The sequence below is a fragment of the Gallus gallus genome, chromosome 5 (assembly GCF_016699485.2).
Source record: "Gallus gallus isolate bGalGal1 chromosome 5, bGalGal1.mat.broiler.GRCg7b, whole genome shotgun sequence".
In the NCBI taxonomy this organism is placed as follows: domain Eukaryota; kingdom Metazoa; phylum Chordata; class Aves; order Galliformes; family Phasianidae; genus Gallus; species Gallus gallus.
The window spans coordinates 28,026,955-28,050,714 of record NC_052536.1 but is presented as its reverse complement, the minus strand read 5'-3'; the positions used below and the strand labels follow the sequence as shown (position 1 = coordinate 28,050,714).

The window sequence follows — 23,760 nt, the reverse complement described above, 5'->3', positions numbered from 1 at the left end:
TTAGTAAGACAACAGCCAATTCAGCAAAGTATTGAAACTTCTGGAACATCCTGCCTGCCTTAAAATCAGTTAGGTTTGCTTTATTGCTTGGAGAGGACCAGGTTTCTTAAACAGAACTTTGCTCTTTTTCCCACTTTCCAAAGCCCATATTCTGGTTTTGTTTTCCTCTAGCACAGATGCATTGCCACGGGTGGGAGGACAAGCGCAGGTTTCCAGCCCTCTCTAGGATTAATTGTGCCATCAGAATCCACGAGTGTGGGCTGCAGTCAGTCTGCAGACTACTGAGGTGGGGCTGAAGCTGCACGAGGCACAGAGCAGTATGGAGTCATAAGAGCTTGAGACAAAGTGGGAGAAATTAATGGTTTCACACAAATGTGTTCACAAAGGGAATTTGCTACTATCTGTCCAGTATATGGATAGTGATACTTGGTTCTCTCTAAGGAGTCTTGTAAGTCATTAACCTTGACGTGTGTTTTCCTGAATTCCATATGTAAACATGCAGGGCCTTTGAGGTTGGGCCAAAACTAACAAGACTGTGCTACAAACTATGAGATTCCTCAGTTACTCCTATACTTATAATGATCCTGCTTTCCTGAATTGGAGTCAACAGGCTTCCAAGCTTACTGTTTGCATGTGTGCTCAGCTGTCTTTTGGGGACAGCATGGTAGGGTTTAATAAGTTGACGTGCTATATTTAACATTTTATTCTTGTCTATTAGAGGCAGGATGCTGGATTAAGTGAAACACTGACCAGATCTGGTATGGCAACTAAAACGGGCCTGGTTTATTTTATAGTTTCCAAGGGATTTGTGAGACTCATATTGTAACACTAATGGCTATAATATGTTTTGAAATTCTCAGATGGAAAGTGCTGTGGAAGCACTAAGTGTTATTTTATAACAAATCAATGTTATCGCGTGGTATTTTAAAGAAAGAACTTTCAGGATTGAGATATGAGAGAGGGACTAGGGCTTTCAAGCCATGCCAGGTAGTTGTTGTACAGCTGTTTTCCTGCTTCAGGTAAAGTGTTTCAAATGGATAAGTATATGGTGACTCAGTCTTAAAACAAAACAGAAAGCCATCTCTTATTCTGACTAATGCCAGACATAACTTTTGTTGTGTCCTTGGTTACACACCAGCTGTTTTGTCTTGGTCTGTTCAGTATCATATGAATAAGCCCTGAATAGGCATTCCAAAATTGTGATGGCGAAGTAACCATGGTGCTTGCTGGCGTGGGGAAGGACGAGGAGATGAGAAGGGGAGTGGAGATGAACTTCTATGTGTATGGGACTTAAGCTTTCAGAATAAAACTTGATTGATGTCTCCTTGTAAGACCTTGATGGTAGTCGTTAGTTAAGACAGTTAAGTTAAGAAAGTTAAGTTAGTTTAAGACAACATCAGCTGAGGTTTTTGCCTATAAAAAGGGGAAGCAAATAAACCACAAAAAGTAAAGCAATTGCAAACAAAGCAAGTAGGCTGGGGAAGAAACATATGCTAAGTGCTGTCTGAGTTTAAGGCCTTCTAATTTTGACCTTAATAATCTAGGTGAGAGTACAGTAATGAAATCTGGAAAACAGAATCAAATGTTTGTGTGTCAGAGCTCAGTGGAAGTTTGTAGCCTTCTTCTATGCAGACTTCTAATTACTTTGAGATGGTAATGTTTACTGGGAAGAAAAAAAGAAGCAATGAAATCTGATGTGATGGAATGTGCTGAAATCACTGTGAAATGGAAGGAATAAGGTCTACTGTAAATAAAATACAGTGTTAGTGTGTTTTCTTCTGTTAATTTTGTAACGATCATAGATGCATACTAAACCAAATGAAGATGGAGAAGAAGCAGTGTAAACGTATTTTCAGTAGTCTTAAAATACCTTTGAAGTCAGATGGGGAAGCTGGAGGTGGTCCCTTCAATGCAGACAGAAAACTTTTCACCTACTTCAGCAGGGCTGATTCAGTCTTTGACACGGTTAGAACAAGAAGAATCCCATGGAGAACTGGGCGTTGAAATCAGTGTTTTGCCAAAGAAGGTGACTGAGAATGTGCATGGGTTGCCTGTAGTTGTGTGTGAGATATGTACTGTGGTTCTTTGTGTTCTGTCTTTTGCCTAGCTAGGATGTGGGGAGACTCAGAAAAAGAAATTTCAGTACCTTAAGAACAGAAGAGAGCTGTGGATGTGAATTTCTAGCAGAAGTATTAGAACAGATGAAGTGTCGTTTAGTAGCTTTCATCTGCACTGAGAAAAGCTGACTGTTTATGCTACGTGAATCATGTGTGTAGTAATGTAAATTATGTGCATAATTCAATTCTTTATTCAATTTTGTAGATGTGAATAGAATCAGCAGATGACAGTGGATAATGAGCTTCAGTAAGCAGTGGTAGAAAAGAGATGTGGCTATTGGGTTGTTTCAGAATTGAAGTGTTATAAAGTGTTTATCTGTTGTAAGCCATCTGGTTATATAATATGCTTATCCTATGGAAAATCAGCTCTGTGAAAGCACAGACTCTTCTTAAGACAAGGAATAGTGATGACATGGAGTCATGTAAAGGGTAGGAAATTTTGCAGAAAGATAGTTTTATTCAGGTGAGATTTTTTTTTTTACCAAGAACATTGCTTTGAAAGAAACAGCTGTGGGAAGGCTCCAAGAGCACTGATCTGAACTCTGTAAACTCTTCCATGAAAAAAAAAAAAGCAACTTTTTTCTAGGACTGTTTACTTTAGGGACTTCTGCCTCACCCCTGTCATCTTTTGACTCTTTAGAATCAAGATGCAATGAAGGTTTTTGTAGGCTCAGATTTCAATGTGTGCATACAAACCACATCCTTTAAATTGATAAATAAGTAGCTTATATTTTTCTGATGACAATGTCTCTAGACTGGTAACTCTCACAACAGACATCTTTTGCTTAACCATAGGTCATATACAAGCATAAGCAGCAATATGACCTTGAGTTTCATCCTGTTCACATGCAATGACACAATGCACAAGTGTAGCATAAACAGATGTTACTGAAACAGTATGATTGTGACTTAATCCAGCAAAAGTACCAAATGATAAGATGCCATAAAAATAAGATAGGTTAACAAGTAGCTAGAGCTCAAACTTGAGTAGATCACTTTCCTAACTTGTGTTCATTTTGCTGTTGTTTTGATTAAGCTTTCTGCATAATGGACTTGTGGGAGGTGATTATACAATATAAGCATCACTGCAGTCCTGTCCAGGACTGGATTTATGGCCCCCTCCTGTTGACAGCACACTGTTATAGAGGCAAAACTTTTCCATCAGTCTTGAGCAATCTCTCACTTACTCAGGTGCTTATATAACACTATTCAGTTTGTTAACTAAGAATCTAAGTAGAATTGAGAGGACATTAGATAAAACTGAAAAGAGCAGAAGGAAACCTTAAAATAATTTGTTTTTCTGTTTTTTTTTTTTAATTAGCTTTGCAGTTTTCCTTAATGAAGATTATTCTAATGCTAGATTAACAAAAATGTAGCAGCAGCTGTTAATTTCAAACACACAGATCTGTAGTTCAAAGCATCCCAAACAAAGAAGCAGGAATATCCCTGAGGTATGAAGGGCAAACTCATTAAGTTCTACCAAGTCTTCCTCCTCAGCTTGGTGGTACAGGTGGTCACTTGCTACCTGGAACCAAATCTGTATGCATGATCCTTTGTTACTTTTGACTGAGGGGCCACTCAGCTCTTCTTTGGCTGTTGCCAGCCTGCACTGGTCATGGAGTTAACCATGTCGTAGTCAAAGGAAACGGGAATGTATTTGTACCCTTGTACCAAAGCTCGGCAGACGTTTCTGGAGTACTGTGTTTGGCTTTGATATTTGTGTTAGAGTAGCTGTGTTCAAAATAAGTGCTATGACAGAATAATAGAATTATAATGGGGATGGAGTCATTGCTCTGAGAGAGAACCTGTGTGTTGTTAATACGTGTGATGCATAATGTATGATAAAATGTGTTTGCCTGCAGTAGAGAATTAGGTTGAGTAATAGAGGAAATCTCTCCTACTTTGGTATTCCTGTCAGAATAATGGCCCTATGAAAAATTCATGGTGAAGCTTCATGTCTGTTCTCTTTCTGTTCATATGTGTTGATTTAAAAATCGAAGGTGATATTTCTACTTCTGAGAATTTTTTGCGTCATTAATTGTATTTTCTTCTTTCTTCTCTCTTTCCACTTACTTTCTTCCCAGGTATGGTCTGTGCAAGGCAATATATTGCTTGACTTTGAGTTGTTACTGGTAAAAATGAACCTCAGATAAAGGTCAAGAAACAGACAAACCAACATACTGACGTTGGTAGGCAAAATGCATTGCATATGTTGTGAAAAGGCAGGGATCAGGTGTTATCCCTGTGATCCAAGGCAGTACAACTTTAACAATGCTCTAGTCATATTAAAGGAGAATCATCTAAGAAGTTTGTATATCTAGGATATTACACTTTCAAATATGCTTTTAATGAAATTTTCCACTTCCTTATCTCACCCAAAGATGTTCTTGCTAGCTGAAATCTGAGTCTTGTAGACAGATTCAAATTAGACTTAATTTTACATTTACACCTTTTCTCTACACCCTTACAGTGTAATAGTACTCTAAACATGCATTCATTTCTTCTGTGTTTATTAGCTCACACGTCTGTCAGTATTTTTTTCTTGTCCTCATTACATGATTCTCACTAGAACCTAAATGTTTTCTACTGAGGCTCTATATACGATAACACTACTGTCTCTCAGATGTGAATTCTTGGTGTTGTATTTGATTTTTCCCAAAGACTTTGCTTTTAGGAACAGAACAAAGTGAACGCACTCAAAGTTGGAAACAGTTCTTGTTTGTCTCATATCAAAAGCATTTTGCAGCCACTGGTGTGGGTCAAAAATATTTATGCTTTAGTCTTGGACTTGGTTGAATTCCATCTCTTTTTGGCCCCTGCTTAGGAATTTAGGATTACGCCTTTACATCAAGGAGGTGTGAAGGACGTTTTTATCAGTGTCTGAAAACAGTGAATACAGGATGGGAAGAGCACACTTGTGGGCATCCCCTATTGCAATATATTAATTCTCTTTCAATTGGTAAAAAAAGAACGTTGAGATTTTTTCATTGTTTATTAAGCTAAAACAAAATGGAAGGAGAAATGAGTATTAACTGAATAAAGATTTGAGACACATCGAACAGGGATAAGGGTTGAATTTGTTGCAGTTTTTTTATCTGTAGAAGAACTATGTTAAAACTATCATGAAGAAGCTTCACAGAGATCTGAAGAATAATAAAAGCAATAAATCATTATGGCAATGCATATGCTAATTACATGTTTAAGAATGTATGTTCCTTATGTTGTGGTTAAGACTTGCATCAAGTTGATCTGTTCTGTGTTGTGGCAGGGGCTGGATGCTGGTTGGATCCCTATAGAGACTGACTTTTTACATGGCCTAATAGTTATAGGACAAGGGGAAAGGTTTCAAATTAAAAGAGGGGAGATGAAAATGAGATGCTAGGTGGAAATTCTGGGGGCTTTAAGGACTCCTACAACTGCAGTCGTTCTATATAATGTGGCTCTGCTGAGAAGAGAGTGTGCAGCTACTGCGCTTCCATACTTGCCTCTCAGCTGCTCCCTTCTCTTAAAGGCAAGTCTGGCAGGCATGGTGGAAGCAGCCATATATCCTCTGGAGCTATTGTGCTTCTCCTCTCTTCTGAGTCCTTCCAGATTTGGGATGTGTGATCCAGAAGATGCAAGATACTATTCCAATATGTGTCATAAATAACAATTGCATCTTTCAGTCCTCTTCTTATTTTTAAAACCGAAGTCAAGCTAAATAACAAGGAAGACTCTGAAAAGCTTCATAAACTGTTTCTGTTCTTCTCAGCACTGATGAGCAATACCGTAAGTCTGATGAGTGACCGACCACAGGCTGAGTGACACAGGAGAATTCCCCTAGGAGGCTGTGTTTATGCTACCCGAGTCCTGTATCCCTCCCCAGCACCATCCCCAGGTTCCTTTTCTTAGTGCAGTTTCTGTGGTGACTCGGACATGCTGGCTGCTTTCCCACTGAGTAAAAGCTGCAGGCTGCTTCTCCTGAATTACCCTTCATGTTGGACACTTACCAGGGCTTTGGGCCTCCACAGTTTTATAGCATAGGAAATCTTCAGGGCCAAGTTTTTGGGAAGTATCCTGACCTTTTAGAGGACTCTCCACTGGGAAAATTTGGAGAGACTCAGAAAAGACAACAAAATTCAGTGTACGAAGTGGGGAATAAGGCACGTGGCAGGGAGACAGAAAGTGATTCTGGGAAGAGGAATTTCACCGGGTCTGGTGTTACATGAGCAGAAGGGGGCTGGCTGGCCCTGCATACCAAGCATTTCACACTGGGGAGCTTGCACCAGATGTCCCAGAAGCCAGAAGTCTCTCTGGCTTAAGTGGAAGCATACTGGAGGCAACCTGGTTTGTATGGTTCCCAGGCCAGGCTGTTGCAGTTCAGACACGGTTCAGATAAGCATCTGGGAATGCATTTTCTTCTTCGGTTAAAACTTGAAATGGCCCAATGTTTGCCTGGGTAGTGCAGTTCCCTGCCTCTGAAGTTATTGTGAATCCTTAAGTACTTCAAGCAGGAAAAAGGCAACCTGGCTGCAAGAGCACAGGGCCGTATTCACAGTCTGAGAGAGAACAAAAAGCCAAAGAAGCATTTTTTTGTTCATTTGGCCTGTAGCAGTCAGGACAGTCATTGCTGTGGAGCACAGCGGAGCAGCTCACCTTAGAAAGCTGTGTTTTTCTTGCCTGTGATTATCTTTGATACTCATTTGAGGTTTTGGTGGTTTCCTTCCATAGAAATTTTGTTTACTCACTCCAAGGATATTCGGAGCTCTTCACTAGCCTGAAGCTAAAACAGTGTCCGAATGGCAGCACTTACGATATCCTGAGCTCTTTCACTTGAAATCCAGTATTTGGCTGATATTTGCACGCTACGAGGACTGGAACAGCTTCCAGACTGATCATCTGGTGTTAGCAACTACATGAATAGGATAGATTCAGGACCTAGAAAATGTGGTAAATTAATCTCCTATCATAAGTATCTCGTGAATGCTTCCTGTTTATGGGCAGTAAGCACTAGAATTTGAAGGTGAAATCATTTGAAGGTAGAGGAGAATATCACAGTCAGCAAGTGCCTTTGCTCTGGTTTTGTTGGGGCTGAGGTGGGGAGAGGGTTGGAATTGTCTCTACTGGACTTGAGGAAACAGATAAGAGATGTTGTTAATCGATCCTTCTGCTGCCTCCTCTGTGCATGGAAAAGTAGGCGGTCTCCAGAGCTGTGCCTACCTGGCAGAACACTAATATGAAGTTGCTGCAGATGTATGTTCTCGTGCATGATTTTGGACTCAACCAAAGGAATGTGATGTGATTTTTCATGTAATTGCTCAATGAATCAGTGGGAGAATTAGGAAGAGTACCTGATTCCCAGGTGCTGGCATTGTGCGCTATGAAAATTCTTTTAAATATATATTGCTCTTTAGAAGGAAGAACTGAAGCCAGCCAGGTATTGCAGAACTTGGTGTCCTTGTTCCTGGACTTGTCCTCTCCCTTGTTTGTCCTCTGTTCTTAAAAGATTCTCGGTTTTCATTTCTATCTCCTCCTTTTGTTTGTTTTCCTTCCATTTCTTTCCTTTACAAGTATTGAATATCTCCTCTGGGAGTAAGCCTAGCCACATGTGCGTGCAATGGTGGTTTATTTTTATTGGAGTCATTGCCTGTGACTGTTACTCATTACTGTAGGAAGAACTGCACTAGCAAACTGCTCCAAACCTTTATTCTTTCTTTTTTTGGGGGGGGAAAGGGGGAGGGAAGGGTGTAAAAACTCCTGGTTTGTACATAGCTACTGGGAGCATCTCCTGCCATTGTTAAGATGCTGGGAGCTTAGAGCTTGGATTCTGATGCTGCCTCCAGATCATCCTGTCACGTCCAGTGTTGCAAAGCAGAATTTCAACTTCTCTCAGCTTTCTTGCAGTTGTTCCCTTTCAGACAACTTTTTAACCTTCTGTCCATCTCTTTGCTACTGAAAAACTGAATTGGCTTCTGCTTATGGAAGAATTTGGGATTGTGCAAGCCTAGTGCAGTCACTGACTACGCTGTAGTTATGGCTTCTTATGGTAAAAGCTACAGCTGGAACAATGCCTATTAAGGATTGCCTGGCATAGAATGGCTGATCCAGAAAAGGCAAGTCAAAAGTGCTGGAAAATGCTTTTATCTCGCCTGTACTTCTGGTCTTCTCTTGACACTGGTAAAGTAACATGCAGTCCTATCTCCATCCTTGTATTTCTTGTTATCACACATTTCTGTGCCACCATGGGCAATGCCACCGTCTCCTGTGGTGTTCATCTCTCTTGAAGGTACTTCAAGATTAGCCTGTGGCATAAATAATGATTGGCAGTTAAATTAGAAGCTGAAGCTTACCAGAAATGTAAGTCAGAGATGGAAGAAGCCCAGTTGATTTCATATAAGAAATACAATAATGTAAAATCAATTATTATTAATGAACTACTCCTGAGATCAGAGTGAAGAACAGTGAGGAAGGAGAGCTGGTTTGCCTATGCTTACCCAAAAGAACACAGGACCTTTTCCTGAAAGTTAACAGTAAGACAAAGCAAACACACAAGAAGCGATTTATCTGAAGTTTGGCTAACACTGCATAGATTTCTAAAGACTTGTTTTAAATATTTCAGAATCTCAATTTCCCACTAGCAGTTACATTGGACACTTAAAATCAAAAGTAATCTGATAGATCTTGGTGAGATTTGATCTCTGTTTTACCTTTGTTACTTTCCTTTTCTTTTCCTTTTACGAACTTTCTTACTCAAAACATTGGCCACTGTAGCTATTTCCCCTGCAAAACTGTCCTAAACGACATATATTTCTGCCCTCCTACCCCCTTTTCCCTTCTTTTTCTTAAGATGAGAGTCAAGTACTGCTTGGCTCGGCACTCTTAGCAATGTTTTTCAATTTGTGGAATTTCTGTGCATCATGTTGAAGGAAAACGCAGATGTACTGGTGTGTTTTTGGGGCTTAGGCAACAGGAGGATGATCAACTATCCTTTGTTCATTTTCCAGTTGTTTCCAGATGTGCTAACGGACATTTTCAGGATATACACACAAACTCTCCTTACCTACTTTTCTGTAGTAATTGGTTTGGATTTATGGAATGCCTCTCATAAAGCGTCTCTTGCTGCTGTTGCTGCTTTTCTATAAAATAGTAGAAAGGAAACTCATTCCTAAATGGCTTCCTCTGGACAGGATTTTCTTGTGGGGGAGGGAGAGATACAATCCATTTAAGTTGCTCCATAAGGAGTTTTATTGAGTTGTGGCCCATTAAACTGGACTTGATGAAAACCTTTCCAAACAACTGGACTTTAGGGAGCCACAACTCTGAAGTGCTGTGCATAGCACAAATGAAATGATGCTTTCATAAGAAATCTTTTTAATCCAAATTGTGATGTTTTTTTTTTAATGTGTACAAAAGTTGTAGGGACTTCTTGGCTATTTCTTGCACTGAGGCATGTTCAGAGTCCCATCTCTCATCATCTGTTCTCATGCTCAGGACATCTTAACCTTTCCCCATTTTCAATTCACTGAGTTTGTTTTTACCAGGCAGAATATATGTGTGGAATCTAGATGATTAGGAGGACTGCAGGATAACTGTATGTATTTCCCTCGACCTGTCTGTTTTCCTTTATTTGCAGCCTGTGGCTTTTCTTTTTCTACTGACAAAGGTGACACCACAGAAGAAGCCTTCTGCTGGGGCACAGTGCAGGTGTGGGTGGTACTGCTGGGGTGTCTCAGCTTTACCTACTTGCAAGCAGAGCAGGTCTGTGCATAGAGAATTTCTCCATGCAAGGAGATTTAGAGGGAGATATGAACCAGGGATAACTGCTTCAGTAATAAACTACAAGTTCCTGATAAACTCTACAGTGATTTGTCTATGAAGGCAGTGTGCTTTGGTAATTCAGATCTCTGCACTGATGTATGCTGTACAATCTTTAGGAATGTATTTGATTTCTTAAGCTCAATTTACCCAAAAGCATATGGGTAATATTTCCCCTCCCCCCTCCACACACCCCTCCTGGATGCTGGTGCCTGCAGAGAGCCCCTGACTCTCTCCTCGGGCGACATTCAGGAGGGCTGTAGGCAATGAAACCAGTGAAACTGGAAATGAGAACAGGCCTGGGAACTGGGTCACAATTCCTGCTCAAAAGCAGATGATCCATGGAATAAGGACCACTGCTTTCATTTCTAGAATAGATCAAATTCCTACACAGAGGGCCCAGGAAGAACCAGCAGCGAGGGGAAGAAAAACAGTCCTGAGGTCTGCTGGGATATCTGATGCAAAATCAACTTTGTTGTTTTCCTAACAGGCCTTTTCCTGGGCTCTGTTGCAGCTGAAAAAACAACCCTTGTAATCTACAATAAGAAGGGAAATTCTGGCATGAAGATTGTCCACCCAGACGTTCTGGCACAATTAAAGGAAAGATTTGTTTAGCTTAGCACTGCTTTTATTGGTATGCAAGTCTAACCGAACCTGCAGAGGTAGTCTTCCCTTGTTGAATGACAGTGTTGGTGGTGTAGGTTTCCTTCGTGTTTCTCAGCTATGCTTTTCTATTCTCCTGCAATTTGTGTTCTCCTTAAATGCTCTGTTAGCAGTGATTGTTTAATGCGATAGGACAAAAACATAGATTAGCAAAAAATTCTAACAAGGCAGTGTTGTTTCACTAAGGACAAGTATAGCATAGAGCCTGAAAAATACAGGTTTTTTTCACAAATCTATGTTACTTGGTAATTTGTCTTTTATCTGAGTTCCAAAGTATTGGCTGTTAGTGTAATTTGTTATTCACTGCCATTGTTAGTGCAGAAGTCAGTATCTTCATGCTCTCTAGGAGTACAAAAGATAAGGTAAATCCAGCAGAAAAGGATATCTAAGGAAAAAAATAACAATTTTAAAACCTGATATACTGTAAAAGAAGCTTTGTGTGGTTTCATTAATGTTCCTCAGTCATCGCTGAGAACCCACTGCTTGTAATAATGTCAGCATGGGGAAGGTGTATGTCTTCCCAGTGTAAACAGAAATGACATTGATGTTAATACAACTGATTTTATCAAACGTTTCGTTAAAATACCAAAAGCCCATTACTTTTGTTAAAATCATTAGTTTTCCACAATAAAATCTTGGAGTTTTTATCTTACCATATGAGAGCTCATTGCCCAGTTCAAATCATCGTCTTATTTCATCACTTAGTTTATCTTCCTGGCATTTTGATAACTAATTTGATATATGATGCCATCCCCTTCATCTTTTCTTTCTTTCTTTTTTCTTTTTTTGGCAAGGCACTGGCTTGATTTCTGGTTATTGGACTACTTCTGAAAGTCCATCCAATATGTTTTTCCAATTCATTGCGTTCTCTGCTATTGACAAGGGATGTTGTTCCAGTAATTAGTATTTTCTGCTGGACTTCTGCAATCAATTTCTGTGATTCATCTCTTTCATAAAGATTCCATAAACTGTACTAATAAAAAAGCTTTCCCTAATTAAAAAACAAACTCTAATGTACACTTTTCTGCTGTCATCATCAGTTCCCTCTAAGCCTTTTGTTTCTCAACTGCTCTGCCTGTCTCCCATTTATCTTCCTTTATCTAATCTAATGAAATCTCTCCAGTTTCTATTCACTTTTCATCAAGGCGATATATTTTGTCTTCCATAATACCTTTGTGTTCTTAACATGCCTCATGACAGAAATCATTTTTCAGTTATTTAATGTTTATTCTACATTGTTCTCAAATAATAAATAATTATTACAAACCTCCTGATGGGGGAAAGGCAACGCTAGAAGGGAATGAAAGAAAAACAAGAGGTTTGACCACTCTGTAAAGTTAGGAGTTTGAAAAATTTAAAATAGCTTGGATTTGCTAAACCTCTCATCCGTCTCTATCTGTCTCACTTCAGTAGGATTGCTGCACAAGAATAGCAGCATCTGTTGCTTATAGTCCATTCCAGAAGCTCATGGATAGCCCAAATCTGACTCAATACCATTTCACCATTTTCCAATGTCTATTTTGTATTCATTTCACTATCTCATATTCTATTCATTTCACCATTTAAAACAAATCATTTCAGCCTGGTAACTTCTTTAGACTACTATTTACTACCACTGTTTGCTCAGCTCAAATTGCATGCTGCTTTTGGTGAAGCTTTGACTGCAAAAAAAAAAAAAAGGCAATTTTTTTTGTAATAAAAAATAATGAAATTTATACCAATAAACAATAAATGAAAATTGCCAAAAAAGTGTCAGTAGGAAAAAATGATGAGGCCAAGATTTTCTTTGATTCCTAGATTAAATAGTAGTTATCAGAAGAGATGTTTCTTAGACTTGTCTGGGTAGGAGGCAAAGCAATAAATTCCTTCATGTGCATCAAGAGCATTTATAGGATTGTATATTCCTTTATCTTCCAGAAGTGAAAAGGAAATCCTTCCTTATGTTTCTTAGTCTAAGTTTGGGAAAGCATGTCTGTGGAAACAGTTTTTGGTCTCAGCACATTCTGCAGCTAGCCCTCTGTAGAGGATTTATTTTCAGACTCAGGTTCAGGTAATGCACCTCCCTCCAGGTTTTGGCCAGAGCTGATTTAGAATTGGAGCAAGACATATGGTTAAATGTATGTCAGTTTTAGAAATGCTTCTGAGATATCCTGGAAGCTTCCCTGTGTTCTCCCCATCCTCAGCTGGTTGCTTGGATTCTTAGGGAGAGGAGCAGATGCTCGGCAGAAGATATGGACGAGAAGGCTTTAAATAAGAAATTCTTTATTTAAAAACCAGCAGAGTTACTCCTTTAATTGACTGTTAAGATCCCTAGTTGCATGCAGACCTTCAATTGTTAGCCTGTAGGCTTCCAGCTCTGTCAGTTCTCTCAGCACAGAAAAAGAATTGGTAGGGCTTTTGTGCTTCTCAGCCTGCACATAGCACTTGAACAGATTTGATAGGTTATGGAGCACATCACAGGCGCTGCTTCTTATCCCTTTCATAAATATTTTAGTCTGAATCCTGAAAACAAAGGATTTTTTTTTTTTAGCTTTGCCTCTTTGAATTGAAGGCTGTTCGAGAGTCTTACTTTACTGAGAGTTATAAACTTTCAAATTTCCAGCCAAAAAGCATTTGTGGCTACACGTTTGTTCCTGTGCCAGTGTTGTCTTCCAGTCTGAGCAGCTCTCCTCTTTCTTTCCTGCTCCGTTCCCCCATGTCCCCATCCTGCTTGCTCACACAGACAACAGACAGCCGTCTTTTTGGCGGGATTCACTGAGCTCAAGTTTTCTAGTGGCCTTTCCATGGCTGCCTTCTCCTCAGCAGCACGTGGCTCATCTCTTGCAGTTTAAGTTCCTGAGTGACCTGTGCTGTGCCTCGTATTCCAGAGTAAAGCTTGCCAGTGCCTTGTAAAACGTGCCAGTGCACTGTGCAGTTGGGATCAGTGTCGTCCTAGCTATGTTATGGGGTGGGTTAGTAACCTTGTAAGGTACCAGTATAGCTAAGAAGTGTTTTCTTTTCAATAACCGTTTTCCCTTTTGTCTTACAGCTTCTGTGTTTATTTTTATTTTCTTTGTCATTGATTACAATTTAAAGATTTGCAGAGATTCAAATAGATGAGATCTAATATATATATCTTTCTTGAGGGGGGAAAAAAATAATGCCTCAGTGTATGTCAGAGAAGGATGTCCAGTATGTCTGGCATGACATCCATGTTGCATTCTATCCCGTCTCCCAAGTGTTTAATTATTCTTCCCTTCAACGTTTCTTCTAACGCCCTGCGTGGTACTGATTCACATCATAGGCCTCAATTCACAAGTTTAGCTTTGTTTTTTTCCCCCTTACATTTGAGGTCTGTGTTTGCAGCTTCTCAGTTACATTGCATCATTTTCAGCTGACAGATGTATGACAAATACTGCCTATCAGGCCTCAATCCACATACTGATTCTTACCTCTTTTTTTCCAGTAGGGTTATCTGTTTCCTACTGAATGTGCTGAGCTCCTGGGATTTTCTTTCCAGTCAGTTGTTTCTGCATCTGTAGGTTTGTTTTCCCCCCTCGCTTTTTGCCTTTACTCTTTTTCAGCATCCTTCTGCTTGTTGAAAAGTGCATATTTCTTCACTAATTTCTAGAAAATGATTAATCACTATCCCAATCTCATTTGATAACTCAGATTTTAATTTCCTTTTTGATACTGTTAACGTTCTTTCCAATGGCATTGGTAGCATGATTTTTGGCAATCCACATCATGGCATCTAAAACACCGTTCTCTTTTTTGATCTGTATTTTGTTCTGTTTTCTGAGATCCGTGAAGGTGCTTAAGGGCTTACTCTGTGTTGGCCTTTCCATCCTGAGGACGGTTTGCAGTGACTTTTATAGTATTTTGTTTCTCTTTGGTCAGAAGACAAATATGTAGTTTACGTTAATGCAGAAACAACAACAACAAAAATCTGCGTATCTGGTTGTGAAGTATACAATTGTAATTTAGAGGTTATTTTTCCAAGTAAATAATCATTCAGAATAAAACATTGCCTTTGAATATCATGAGCTAGTTCTGTTTCACTAAAAGGAAAGCTAATGCTGAGCCTCAGAGGTAATTGGAGCAGCCTCTCAGAGAGGCCCTGTGATGTCTGCTGAAAGGACGTGATTTATTATGTTTTTTCATTGCTATACTTAGTTATATGCGTATTGTAACTACATAAAAATGCAGTAACGGAATGTACGTAGGGTTATTTGAATGTCTATCCGTTTGCACGTACAACCGTGCCTAGCGCACGTTCATGTGTAGGTTAGTACTTATGTGCAGAACGCTGTGCAGAATGCCAAATATCTGACCTTAGACATCAGGTTTGTAACTGTTTCGCTTTGGGCCTATCTGATGAAACATCCAGCTGTTGTGGGAGACTGTGGCTGAGCGTTTGCATGGTTTTTCCTCACCATCCTCTCCCTTGCATTCTCAGAGACCAGCAGTTTCGGCCCCGCAGGCATGCAAAGCACCAGGAGGCACTCTGCTGTCTCTCTGGTAGATTGTCTGTGCTTCCATGCGAGGGAGGAGGGCTGTCTGTCTGGGAATCATGATGGAAAGGAATTCTGGTTCCGTCAAGGTGCATCGCAGATGTGTGATGGGACATGCTTCCCCTTTGTCCAGAAGTTTGTTGCAGCAACAATAATAATTAACATGTAAGAGGAGAAAGTGCTAGCACTGCAGTTTTCCTGCTTGGAGTAGTTCACAAAGGTTGTATCACATCCTGGCGTGGTTTTGCCAGCTTCGTAAGGAAAACACTGATATTTGGACTAGCCTGGTGCTCTCTGGCTGTATTTATGGTCTTCTTGTGCCTTTCTTTATTTTTTATTTCTGAAGAAGAAAGGAAAACTGTATTGGTTTAAATTCTGAAAATCATAAAACTGTTACCTTGCCATGGGCACACATGAGTTGTATTGCTTATCTTTAAGGACCAGGAGTGAGGACTTCATTTCTTCATCCTGTGTCACAGTTGTGACTCTGCAGATTACAAACACAAATAAAACCTTCCTTCTGTATGGATGTCCTTAATGTTTAAAAACACTGCACATGCCTTCATTCTGCAGCAGAATTTGCTGCCAAATCTCTTGTTATATTAAGTATGCTTCTAGGCCCAAACTTCCGATGCTTGTTACTGTTAATCTTGCACTTAGCGATAAATATTTCAGATGTATATATCTATGAAGTGGTTCAATACCATCTGTCTTTAGGGAAATGTGAATAGTTTTGGTGAGTGTGAACTTCCTCATTTTTCTGTAATTTCCCTTAAGTTTTATAAAACACTGTTTGCTGTTTCCTGCTGGTCGTTACATATCTCCAAACAAAATTTGTATGCAGCAGTCTTTAGCTGTTCTTGAGTGGTGGAATTAGGTCATGACCTTTGGAAATAATGGGGGCTTTTTACTCCATTTGAGATCAGCAGGAGCTGTTGGTGCTCCACACCTCTACAAGCAAGATTGTTATTGTCTGTAGTTCTGTGAAATCTGGATTTGAATTCATCTGCCGGAGATTGCGTATCCTGGGCTGATGTGGTGTAGTGTACTATCTGAGGAGGCTTTGGAAATGTAAACACTGAAATGTGTGCTCCTTCTAAAATACTGTATAGGGAAGGCCATGCTGCTAAGGTTGAATCAAATCAAAACACTGAAGCAAAGGAAATAGACGGACCTCATGGATTTCCCGATCAGTTAAGACGGGCTCATGCACAGAACTCTGGAAGGGATTGAGGCGCGCCATGTGGGAGCAACTGGGCTGCATGGTGCCCTTGGGTGGACAGGTTCTTATGACCTGCGTGCTGGGAGGGCAGGTCTTCAGTTCCCAGGTGATGTGGGTGTCACTAGACTGGTGTTTGTGTTGACTGTGCTCTAGCCGGAGGTTATTAACTCTGTTGCGTAAATGACAGAGTGGAGGGTTATTTTCTGGCAAGCTCAGATAGAGCAGTCCTTGGCTATCAGCAAAAATCAAACAGATACAATAAAACCAGGCATGTTTGGGTGATTTAGGCTGCACTGTGGATTTCACATGTGAGCCTTGCCAGCATGTCCCTTTTCTGTGTGTCCAGAGCTTTGCTGCAGTTCATCTTCAGTAGTGGATGGTTCCTCATAGTGGAGTGAGGAAGTTTTGGCATATTTCTGACCTGGCCAGCATACCTGAATGCCAGGCTAAATCCAATTGCACTATAAAGCCTCAAGGAATTTCAGATCATATTTTGAGACCCAAGGACAAGATTCTTGAATAAAATGCTACTCAGTCATTGCCCCCTTTTCAAAGGATGGCATCCAGATCACTGCAATGCTGTGTCACCTTCCCTGATATGGTGACCTGCAGGTGGATTACGCTGCTCCTGTGGCAGCAGCAACATGGTGGAATTCTTGGAGGAGCCAAGGATGCACAGCTGTAGAAGTGCTAATGGCAATTAAAATTACATTGCACACTGGCAGTTAGCGTTTTGCTCAAAATTCTCTTGCCTGAACCAGCAGGAGTGATTAGGCTTAACAGAATAACACTAAGACAAGCAAAATGTTCTGTTTGTATGACAGTAGTTTTTTATTACCTGTGAATCCTTTTAAAATTGCAGCATAATCTCTCCCTTCTTATGAGAAGATCTCAACTGCTTAGAAGTGACAGGCTTAAATCAATAGTAACTTTGTTATTTCTGTAGTCTGCTTTTCTCTTCTGGAAGTTAAATCTAGTGAGATTGCCCTACAGATTTGAGCTCTGATTAGTATGTGATAGAGACATGTATTTACATATTGTTTGTTTGTTTTGCAGATCGTGATTGCAAAATCCCCTGTTGCTCCATTTTCCACATTTTTCTACACCGTTGAGAAATCAGGCTTGGTTCTTCAAGGTAAGACCAGATCGCTGACTATTTTGCTTTTACTATTAGTATTTTAAGTAGGCTGAAAGGAGATCAAAGAAGTGACTGTTGTTGAAATGGTGTGTTTTAGCAGTCTAGTTGAGAAAGACAGTCTTCTGTAGCTTTCACTGTCTTGTGGATTGTATTGGATTTCACTGTCTTGGATTATATTGAATTAGTTGTTGCATATTTAACGTGAATGCCGCATGGTCCTAAATGGACGTGGGTGTCCAACTTTGTGGTATGCCTGGATAGCATTGAGTGTAGATGACTTGTCGTGGGCTGCATATAAAATATATAATATAGCTAATATTTATAAGTAATGGAGCTTTTTGTCAAGTGTTTTTTAGTAAAATGTAAAAAAAAAGCCAGCAGCAGAAGCATGTAACTGGTTGGATATTTGACCTTGTTTTTGAGAAACTAATGCATCAGTATCCGGTTCAATGGCAGTGGTTGCAATTCTTAGTGAATTCTCAAGATGCTTGTCAGAATTTTTTAATGAAATTTTAATCTTTCTGTACTTCATCCTTGAAAATATTTGTTTACAAATGTGCATACTGCCAAAAAGCAATGACCTGATAACGCGTGGGTGTGATGCCACAGATATTTTTCTATGGTAAAAGAGGTCATATAAAGGTCTTGTAAAGAGATGTGATAAAGTTTTTTTTAGTTGAATATCTGATTGCAACTCTATTGCAATTGAAAATTTGTAGCTAATGGATTTATTTTGACTGAAAACGGAGTTGCAAACATACAAAAAAATTGATAATTTTTTCAGAAATCTTGAAACTGTTCTCAAATTCCTTTATCAAAACTGAAAGCACAGTTGCATTTTTTTTATATTTATTTTTTTTTACAATTCACAGGACTGTGTTTTGCCAATGTATCAAAATGCTTAAAAATTATTTGCTGTAAATTGAGTTAGCGCTGCACTTCCTGAGTCCTGGTTTCAGCCTGGGTGGTGCCAATTGTGCAGCAGTGTTTGGTGGCTGTGTGCAATGGATGTGTGCTCAGGGCCGGGCTGAGCCACTCGGCAGGGCAAAGCCGCTGCCCTGATGGTGTGGGGCAGGGAACAACTGTGGAATGGGCTGTGCTGGGCCGGGTTGGACATGGCTGCTCCAGGGTGTGAGTACTGTACTGAAAAGCTGGATACTAATAACATGATGACAGGGAGCTAGAGTTCTTTGTGGCCATCTCTCAAAATATGTGTTTTGAAAGTACAGTGAATAAGGGAAATGCAACCCTTCACTTCTTTTCTCCATTTACTCCAATAAATATTCCTTTAATGTACCTGCTTTTTGACTGGTGTTCATAGACAGACTTTGTTGAATTGCTCACTGTTGATATGCAGTCTGGCTTCTGATTTCTGCATCAGTTAAGCAGATGAAATAAAACTAATCAGTACCTGTCATTTTTTGCTTGGAGGATACACTCTGATATGCAGTTATAGTGTTAAGAAAAGAAATGTTTTGCTGTTTCTCAGGTTCCAGTGATTGAGAACCACTGATCCTATAAAGCACTAGAAACCTGTAGTGTGTGCAAACAGTTCTAATTGCCTATTTTCCACCTAGAAACTGGCTGTACCAGACCAACAACATAATAACATTTATTAATGACTGGATAAGCTTAGATACCTGGTGATAATTCAAGAAAACAAAGGGAACAAAATGTGATACATCTACGTAGTTATAATGTGAGGGTTGTTTTGTAAATCTTTAGATATTACACACAATATATTCTTAGATGGCATTCTGGGAATTTGATTTGCTTTATTGTGACCAGGCTGCAAGATCTAGATACAATCTTTATCAGTTTAAACTAAGATGGCTTGCAGAACTTGCTCTGGACATGCTTTGATTCAGGATAGGGTATAAGACATGCTACTTTTGGTCTCAAATATCTTCTGGGTTGTAAAGATGTTTCTGGTCATTATGAAAAGATACTATTTCCTGCTCTTTCTTCAGGCAATAGTGGGAGGCTTTAGGAAAGAAACATTTCCCATTTGAGAAATGAATACAGCTTTCTAAGGACCGAATCTTACCTTTAGAGAACAAACCTGCCTGATCACGTGTAATGATGATGGAGCAAGGTTTTTTGATGGAAGGATCCTTGAAAGCACTGTATTAGGAGTATGGCAATTGCTCTTCTCCCTGTTTCTGGAGCTCATATCTAAACAACCTTCTTTGTTTTTCTAAAATCACTGTGGATTTCTTTAAGTGATCAACTGTATCTCTATTAGACATTCTTTGTGTAAACTTTTTCTTAGTTACTGTCTACAACATTGCTTCAATTTAAGGTTTGTTGTTTTTTTTTTCTGAGATGGATAGTAAGGAAGGTCATAATGGCTATAAACTGGATTTAGACTAGGTATTAGGAAGAAATTCTTCACTGTGAGGATGGTGAGACACTGGAACAGGTTGCCCAGAGAAGTTGTGGGTGCTTCCTCCCTGGAGGCATTCAATGGCAGGCTGGATGGGGCTTTGAGCAAGCTGGTCTAGAGGGAGGTGTCCTTACCCATGGCAAGGGGGGTTGTATCTAGATGATCTCTAAGGTCCCTTCCAACCCAAACCATTCTATGGTGCTTTTGCTGCTTCCCAAGGAGAAGCTGGATTCAAGTAAGATGTCCCTAAAGCAACTGGACATGGGTTTTTTGGCAAGGGAGTTGTTTCAGTGCTGCAGCCTGAAGGATACTGTACAGTGTGAACAAGCAGGATCTGTCCCACAACCCGATTGCAGAGGCAGCCTTCCCTTTCAGTTTTTGTTGCTGAATTCAGTTGGTGTCAGGAGGTGAGCATATTCAGGGTGTCTGATGAGAACAAGTGGATGGGTGTGGGAACTGGTGAGAAGCAGCAGCTGTCTGAAATGCTCAGAATTCTTTCTTCTTACTCAGGGGGGTCCCATCCCAAGACCATTAACCAATAGGCCATAAACAAAATTGATATCGGAAAATGTGGCTGGAAGCTCCTTGATTAGTGGGGGTGAATGGGGAATGAAAGACAAAGTGAAAGTGCGATTTAACAGTTGCACAAGCAATTTCCATTACCACCTCCGAGGGATTAGGATGTGTGGAATAGGCTAAAAACGAGGAGGAGCTCCCTCCCTTTTGTTCTTTGGGCCAGAGGATAATAAAACGGCAGGAGAGGCAGCGCGGCTAGTTAGGGATTTCACAGACTGCTATTTGATGCAGTTTAAGGAGCCCTTCTGCTATTGTTGCAGTTGAAATGGGAAGCGGAACTGTTCTCCATTCGCAAAAATCTCCAGCCTCCTCAGGAAGAGGGCTGAGAGCAAAAGGCTATTAAGATGGTAATGCTGCCCCATTTGGAGGAGTGTATCAAAATCCTCTTTGTCAGTGTAAATCGCTGCTCTGTTTCCCTGGTGTCTTTGCATCTCATGGCTCAGTGCAAGCGCAGAAGCGTTCAGAAGAGACCTAGTGAAGGAAGACCTGCTCCCCTTGTTCTGTCAGAGGAAAGCTCCAGGCTGCTCGAAAGTGCCACAGAGAACTTTTTTTTTTTTTGCTTTTACAAACTTAATGTGTCCAGGGATGAAAATAATCCAACTATTCGCTCCTTTTATTTCTGCTTTCAGGCTAGATAAGTGAAATTTGATGACTGGAAAACAAGAGTGGCTAGTGAGAGGTTTAGCAAGAAAAATCAGCTTTCAGTCTCTTCCTTTCATGGCTTCAGCATGGTGTGTGCTGTGGAGGAGGTGGAGTGCAAACCCAAAAATACCCTCAGTTGTCTTTACACTGCAATGCGATGTCATGTGCTGCCACGCTGCACAGTATGACTCTGTAATGGACCTGAATTATGATTGGAAAATCCAGTCTCAGTTTTATAAAGCTCCTTTTCTTAGCAAGGCAGAAGCCTGAAATTCAAACACTGCAAAATAGTGGAAATTTTACTGTCTGCATGTGTATTCTGTTTAAGCTGTTGCATTCCTAACTCAGTTAAAGTGAATGACGTGATTCTGTTCAGAAAAGAATTGACAAAGAAAAGGCTTCAGATCTACTTGTTTGGGGCTACAAGTCACAGGATAATTTTTGTCATTGACAGCGACATAAATTCTATTTTGGATTGGAAATGATTAGCTGGTACTTCTGTTACTGATGTGTCAGTCAGAGCAGATTCGGGACTGATCTTGCCCAGCTGTAGCTTCAGAGAAGCTGAATATAGCACCTACTGGGCTGGGTCAGCTGGACTACAAGATGTGGCTTGCACACATGCATGCATGTCCAGAGAGGAGAAATTCTGAATAGTCAATTTTAAGCTGTGTTCTGTAGACGATCTTCTGATTTTGGGGAATAAATACAAGCTAGCAACAGACCCTACCTATTAGCAACTGGCAACTCAGCTGTCTGAAATGTCTCATTCTATCTCACCCCTGTAAGTACCCTCTCTTACCAAGAAGATGGTGTGGCAGAAGATGACGGGAAGCGTGGTGGCTGCCTGCCAACTGGAGAGCTTGCTGGGACTTTTCAGTGCTCGCTTTTACCAAGTGATTAACGTTGCTCTTCACAGAACGAGCTCAGAAGCGCTGGAGACATAAGGAAAATAATACTAGTGAGCTGCAACTTGCTTTGGCGTAATGATTTATTTTCAGTTTCATAGGGTTTTTAAAGATGGATGGAATCAGGAGGTCATCCAAACTGACCCACATAATTCACATATTTCCTTCAGCAACCTGATAAGTTATGTTAAAGTGAAGCATTTCTTCTAGAATTGCATTCACTTTTATTTGGAGATGTCAAGAAACGTTCCTGCTTTGTCTTGAGACCATTTTCCAGTTTTAGCTATCTTGTTGCTAAATGCTCGTTCCATACTTTAGACTTTGTCTGCCTTCAGCTTTTGGCTTCTGCTCTTGTTATGGCCTTCAGTGCTAAATAAAGGAGCCCTTAAGTTGTTGCAGTTTTTCATAAGCATACATGACCTCAAGATTTATCCTCCTACGTATTTGTTCTTCCATTTGAGAGAAAGTTGTAAACTATCTGCAAATGTAACCTCAGAACTGTGCTGTCTCATGCCGACTGGCTCACCTCACTACCTCAAGAAAGGAAGACGACTTCGTACTGCCAAAGAGAAGAGTGTTGTTTCTGTCTCAGCAGGACTGGATTTTTAGTTGGTTGATTAATTCACTCTTTCTCCTTCCTGCCCTCTCTTCTGCAGCGCACATATCTGTGTGCGCAACCACATTGCCTCTCACATTGCAGGCTCACATTGCCTGTGATGTCTTATCAAAGAAAATGACTTCTCTTAAGATGAAGCACAACACTCTGAGGAGAGTTTCTTAGGTTTTCAGTTTTGCAGTACTAAAGAGCAAGAGTTCTAGAAACAGCTAAACCTCGGGAAACCTTGTCACATTACATTGTTTGGTTTGACACTAATGTAATGAAAGAAGCTCATTTTGGTCTCGAAATAGCACAGTCTGGGTTTCTAGTGCTGCGTGGCAAATGGTCTCCAAAGTGCTATAACTAATTTACGTGGCTGAAGCAAGTGAAAAGTGCCCCATTTTATTTTGTAAAGAAATGTTTTGGTAATGAGTAGTGAGGTAGAAAGAGAATTCTGAAAGAAAGGGCAGCATTATTTGTATTGCATTGTGTGAGTCTGAACAGTGAGAGACAATGATTTACTGCATCAAAAGCTTTCATTCAATTGAAGAACTGTAACTATAAAGTGACCTTTGTCTGGAGCAACATGGATATAATCTGTAAAATGAAGCAGGGTTGTACTTGATGTGTGAATGGATAGAAGGCAGATTAATGGGAATGAAGTTGTGCTTTGCTGTTGAGACGGTAACAGATTTGCAGTGCCACTGGTAATTTCCGGCCCTATTGGAGGGATAAAGATGAACTGATCATTGTTAGGATCTCTGTGGGGTGGAACAGTTTTTGCTGAATTCCCCACGGGGCACTGAAAGGCTCATGCTACTTGTAACAGTTTTATAATAATGGGAGCAACAAAGCATGGTCCGTTTGTAGGCTGGGTCTGTCCTGACAGTAAGGAATGTGGGAAGAATAGGACCCCCATCATTCCTATGCCAGTAATCACCCATATTGATGCAGCTGACATAAACAAAAAAAGTCCAGTTAGTTCTCGGCATTCTGGAGAGCAGATCACTAAACCTGACCCAAGAATGCTGGTCCCTTGGATGAGCACATCCTCACTAGGTGGCTTTGCAGGAGTTGCTCTGCTACTCTGCAGCTGCAATGGCAAAGCCCCGCTGGAGTAGCCCAGCTCCCTGTCTGTCCCATGAAGGAATTCAGAGGAACAAAGCACAGATATAAAAACAATGAAAAACGGTAATGAAGATAGATCCGACAGAAACAAAATA

The 23,760-nt window shown here is 40.3% G+C and overlaps 1 protein-coding gene across 4 annotated transcripts in view; it reads left to right on the top strand.

The window, feature by feature from the left end:
- The window catches only part of RAD51B (RAD51 paralog B), a 342,294-nt gene that overhangs the window by 200,714 nt on the left and 117,820 nt on the right, over nt 1-23,760 (top strand). For all 4 annotated transcript variants that reach the window (XM_025151161.3, XM_004941707.5, XM_004941708.5 and 1 more), the window contains exon 10: nt 17,346-17,424. In XM_025151161.3, the coding sequence (XP_025006929.1) occupies nt 17,346-17,424 (79 nt within the window). The remainder of the gene's footprint in view (nt 1-17,345; nt 17,425-23,760) is intronic.